The 6,000-nt window shown below is 39.9% G+C and overlaps 1 protein-coding gene across 1 annotated transcript in view; it reads right to left on the minus strand.

The window, feature by feature from the left end:
- Nucleotides 1-6,000, minus strand: part of CCSER1 (coiled-coil serine rich protein 1) — a 657,717-nt gene that overhangs the window by 582,867 nt on the left and 68,850 nt on the right. The window contains exon 2 of the mRNA XM_027706580.1: nt 2,860-4,218. Within this exon, the coding sequence (XP_027562381.1) occupies nt 2,860-4,174 (1,315 nt within the window). The 5' untranslated portion in view covers nt 4,175-4,218. The remainder of the gene's footprint in view (nt 1-2,859; nt 4,219-6,000) is intronic.

The following is a 6,000-nucleotide window of genomic DNA, read 5'->3' on the forward strand; positions in this document are numbered from 1 at the left end:
TGCTTACACTGAAAGGGAATCCCCTAAGAGATGTCCTGTAGAAAGCAGACTGCGTTTACCTAGATAAAAGTGTCACCTGGGCCACCAGTTCACTGTTCAGCCCTCAACGAATTGCACACTCAGCACACTACAGCCCAGTCCATGGCTCCTCATAGAATCCAGAAGGATCTTTGCTCCATCCTTTTCTTTCTCCCCTTGTTATAGGACACTTCCAAACTCCTGTCCAGTAAAATCCATCAGAGAAACTATCACTGGTTCACTGGTGCCAAAACTCAACCTGCCTTACCCTCCGTCCCAAGGCAAGTCCACATTTTGTAGGGCCAGGTCACAACTCTGTTATCCCCACATAGGACAGGGATGCACATCGGTTTCCGTTTCTGTTCAGCCTTCCCAGCTCAACTCTGCCCCTGCACTCTCCAAACTGAGCCTGCAGTCAGTGGGCTAAATCCCAGTCCCCAACTCCAGTTAAAGAATAACAAAATAAGAAAGGAGGAGAAAAAATACATTTTGAAGTGTTAGAGCAAATTTAGAGATGGGGAAAGATAAAAAGCATGATAGCATAATAAATGTCACAGAGAAAATCTTATCTTCTTTTGCATTTTGCAAGAGAAGAGACATTTTCTCCAAGGGTTCTCAAAAAATCCAGATCACGTAAAAATATACAAAGGTATACTAAGAAATACATGGCACTTCAAACCTGCTCATACATTAATGTCATGTTCACAATGCTATCTATAATGGTATCAGCTATGAGACCAGATACAGAAAAGAAAATACCTATTAACAAAGAAAAAGCAGAGAAATATTTTTGTATTCACATCTGGGTTTAAATACTGTTTTAGAAAACCAAATGTTCAAACCAGTCTGTTGCAACAGATATAACTACTTATCTTATTGAATGCCATGTAAGCTTTTTCTGTATTTGCTTCATTTCATATGGCAGGATTTTATATCTTTTTTTTCAATGGTCCTTTTGTATGCTTGGTCAGTTTCTAATTTGAAATACATTCTTCACCACACACAAAAAAAATTGTATTTTGAACAGCACTATAAAACCATAACAATTAATCATTAACTTTTATATAGCGCAGTATTAGCTCTAGTGTTTCTGTGAACACGAATCCAATTTACAAAAATCCCTCTATCACAATCTCAACTCCAGTTAGCTGCGTTCCAGAAATACAGATTAAGTATACAATTGCCAGTGCGTGAGTCTGAAACACACTGGGCATTTCTAAACATCCCTCCAAGCTGCTCACTTGCTGTTCTGCAGTACACTCTAGTAAGGCAGAACCAAAAATATGAGCTCATTCACAGATGACACAATGTGGCAAGGAAGACAAACAGGGTGCTCAGGACTGGTAATATACATAAATGGAAATATTTTTTCTCCAGAGTGCCTAAGGTTCTGAGGGAAAGAGCCGCTTTCTGGTGAAAGCTAATTTAGTGGATTAATTTGTCTCTATGTTGCCATTTATGTACAAGATATCCAACCAAGCCTTGCAGTGACTAATAATTCAAAAAGTAAAATTGTTTTTCATTGCTTATAATCTTATATGCCTAGATAAATACCCAAGCAAAAAGATGGGTGTGAATACATATGAGTTTACTTAAAGTCATTCATCTTCTAATACAAACAACATATACGCCACCTTGTTATCTCTTAAAAATTTCGTCCCACCAGATACAGCCTCGGGATTATTCGAGAAAGCACCAGTCATTAAGTTTGTTTAAGAACATCAACTGTCAGAGATAAATGTTTTCTGCAGGTGTCCTTCACTCAGGGGCCTTATGCCTTACTTATCAGCATTTCTATTGACTTGGATTTCTAGGCACAGTCAGTCCACTGAATCTTGTTAGTATTTCCAAATTCCTTTTCATAAACTAAAGACACAATGTGAAATCTAGATGGTAATTAACTCTCTCAGTTTCATAGATTACACAATGACAATTTGGACGCTTATTTGAAATGGAAGCAGAAATAGGATCTCTCGTACTCTGTCACAGAAATATCCACTCTAAGCTACTCTATAACATAGTTGAACAGGGAAAGAAAGACTGGTAATTTCAAAACCTAGATCAATATAAGGTAAACCATGTTATTTTTCATAACCAGACTACAAGAAGGTTTATTTCTCTGGTGATGTTTCCATCCCAAATTTCATAATTTGTACAAAGTCCAAAATAGGCATGCCTCAAAAAAATCCCAGCTTCAGCCTTTAACAAGAGTCAAGAATCAATACTCTCTTTCTTAATTTGTTTTCTACCACAAGAAAGCATAGCCACGAACAGTAGTGATGGGTGTTCGCAAACTGTACAACATCAATTCAAAAAATCATAGACTTTTTGTTTAATTCCTACAATTTTGGGAGGCGGACACAATTTGTAACTTTTTAATTCCTAGCTAGCTCTTGCAAATGTAATAATAATAATAATAATGGCCCATCTTCGCGAACGAAGATTTGGGGAAAGGTCTTTTACCTTTCCAGCCTGCGCAATGGATTTTTTAGGTGAGACACAGCCTGCGCTGAACTGAGCCCACCCTTTAATCCTAAGGTTCATCTGCCGGGGCCAAGCAAGCTTGGACAATGGCAGTGAGGTCCTCAGGACGTAGGTTTGTTTAGAGTGTCCTTCTCATAGATGGATGGCCACACAGGGCTAACGACCTCCATCAGGCCAGGAGACCAGGATTTGAACCCGTGGTCGCAGCAGTGAAAGTCCTGCACGCTAACCACTAGGCCACCAGGGGTCTCTCTTGCAAATGTACAAAAACACTTTATGACCGAACAATCCCAACAGAAGAAGTGAGACCAAAAAAACCCCCACCAAACTCAAAAACAAGAAGACCACAAGACATACCTTTAGGATTGTTCGTTTCATAACCCTGCTGTGTTTTAAAGGACTGAGGTTCAGAACATGGAATGCTCTTAGACTCTGTTACAGGAATTGGGTCTCTCGTGTGCTTGGACGGCGTTCTTTCATCTCTGTCCCCAGTCAACCCTCGTGCCTTTGGAGAAAGTATCACTGGTTCTTCACTATGCTGTAACGCAGAGGTTTCTAAATGTGCATTGTCCACATTAATTTTTTCTATGTGCCTGGCATCATTAATATGAAGTCCATTGGCTTGCAACAGTACTTTTGCTTGATTAGCAGCTGAGGTTTTGAATAAGGTATTAGATCCAACAGTACATGAGCTCGCGTGACTCGCAGGAGATACACCAGCAGAATGGACAGTACTTTCCACAAGATCCGTTTCCCTCGCAGGAGCAGCATCGGGATTAAAAAAGATGTGAGAGGTAGAGACATCATGGCCAAAATCCTCTGCGAGCAGCGCACCAGGCCCACTGCTGGGCAGACCATCAACCTCTGAAACAGAATCCTCTGTCAGGGCGACAAAGTCAGAGGGGGTCTGGGCAGCTGTGAGGTCAGCTGAGAGCAGAGGGGACTGCAAGGAGCTTCCCATGCACTCTGTTGTCTCGGCTGAGCACGGAGGAGAGGACTTGGCAATCACAGGTTCGCTTTCCACATAGGATTTAACTTCCAGCAAGCACCTGGACTGCTGCACAGAGGAAACTGACTGACTCTCCGGAACTGGTTTGGAAAATTTGTAGTGTGATGAAAAAGATTTAGTGAGAAGTTTTCGTGTGGACTGTTTGACAGAATATCGGCTCTGCTCCTCTGCAAAGCCGGAATCATCACCCTCATTCTTCCCAGAGCTTATGCAATTTATGAAGACATTTTTATTAGCTGAGGGCTCCTTTCCCTTTTCAAAATCATCTGTTAAAGACCTTGTTATCTTCTTGCTACGTGAGCTGCCAAAGCCAACTGAATGTCTTCCTCTGCTTTTTATGTGCTCCTCTAAGCTGAGTTTTTGAAAAGTGCTGAGAGAGGACTGGGCACCATTTGAGATGTTAACATTTTGATTAGCTGAGTCCTGCTTCTGCTCACTCCCTTTCTTGTTATGGAAGCTAATGGAAGGAGTGCGGAAAATACTCCGGCGCTTTCCTGTGCTCCCTGAGCTGGAGTTTGTGCTGGATGGAGAGGAGGTGTGGGCACCAATGGCATTAGCAGAAGAAGGTGAGGAAGGAAGGGAGTCGTGTCTCCGGCTAACACTTCTCCTGAATATTGGCAATCGAGATACTAGAGTCGATCGTCTGGATCCTGAGTCCCCCATCAGGGCACAAAGTGTCCGTGGTTCCTCACGGCCAATAAACTAACCTGGGATTAGAGAAAAAAAAAAAGGAGGGGAGAAAAAAAAAAAAAAAAAGATAAATAATTCAGCCTGAACAGACTCTTAAGTCAGCCTAAATAAATGAGAAGTCAACATCAATTTTGTGTATAGCTGCAAGTTACTGCATGTGCATTACTGACGACTTCTAGAATTTCAAAGTGATGTTCAATAAGCAGCACTGAAAACCCAGCAACTGAGGAAAGCTGTGACTCAAAACATTCCACAGATGAAAGACACAGTTTTATATATGGTACTGTACAACACAGATCACAGTAGGTAATAGCATAAAATCTAGACACCAGAAGATATACAAGTATATCACCCAAAATGTCCTTGTTTTTTTAAGTTTTTAGAACAAGTCGTCTTCTAAACTGTAAGCTGTCTTAGAAAATATTTGATTTTTCATCATCTGAGTAGAACAAATCATTATTTTGTGTTTCTATATACTTAGATTTTTGCACGAAAGAAGAGGATTTAAATTTTCCAATCTTCACTGAACTTTCAATTGGATTTTTAATTGCCTCATGTGCTCCTGCTAAAGGCTGCACGTATCACTTTGCAGCAGAGAAAATGACAGCATTGCAGTCCAGCCAAAATATGCACCACCAAAAATTCTTCCTAAGAAACTACGTTCTGGGAATTTATTGTCAAAATACAGGATCGTGTTTCTATATTTGAACTTTGATGTTTCCTTTGAACACTTCTCTAAAATCCTCCCACAGCGTATTTGCTTATAATTGGCTCATTTTTCAGGGTTTTTTTTTGAAATTAGTGAAAAGTGTTTCATACACAGGCACTGGGCATTTTTATAAATATTTAAGCAATAAAAACTTATTTTGACCAGCACCACAGATGTACTAGAAGAACATTAATCATTACGAAATATATACCAGTTCTATCTCCTTTTTGTTCTCATAATAAACCATCACTGTGAACGACAGCACCACAGAGGGAGCAATAAAAACATGTACTATATAATCAAAAGAACAAGAGAGGCTGTAGGTATAACACTCAAGCATAACTTCATGAGCTGCTGTATTCAGCATATAGAAATAAAATCCAAGTCATTTACCTAAACAATGTTCGTCTGTCAAGTGCAAAAACAAAGTAATTCATCTGATGAGAAATCTGTGTTATGTGGTCACAACAAGGATCTTAACTATATAGATATAAATTTATGTAGTGTATATATACACACACACATATATATAAAATGGGAACAGAATATTTAAGCAGTAATAAAACTACATATCTAACTGTGAAAGACAGGGTAAAGACTAAGTTCAGAGACTGTTTCTGACTAGCTATCAGACCGTATGTAGTGTTGTTAACATTTTTTTTAAATGCTAGTATGGCTGAACATACAGTGCCAAGCAGCCACACTATTCACAAGCACCAGGAATCAATAAGCAATTTTGTACTTTAAGATGAGAGAAACAGCTTGGGAATAGTCACTAATTGCTAAAAGTCATTGGTGATCTCTGATGACAAGTTAAAACCTGACCTAGACAATACCCAGGTTCTGTGATTGAAACTCCAATTTGAATTCAGTCTGACCGGGGCAAAACTGACAATACAGAACCCCACAGAATTATCCGAACAACTTTACATCCACCAAATGAACTAATGCACAGAAGTCGTTCCATTTCACTGACAAGTAAGAAAGTTTGAATTTACACCACTGTGTAAGAGCAGCTGCAGAGGTAACAGCGCAGAGAAGCCGGGGCCCTGTGAACTCACACAGGGGCTGGTGTTATACCAGCTTGTTC

Source organism: Neopelma chrysocephalum, unplaced genomic scaffold (genome assembly GCF_003984885.1).
Source record: "Neopelma chrysocephalum unplaced genomic scaffold, ASM398488v2 Primary Assembly neopelma1_382, whole genome shotgun sequence".
NCBI lineage: Eukaryota > Metazoa > Chordata > Aves > Passeriformes > Pipridae > Neopelma > Neopelma chrysocephalum.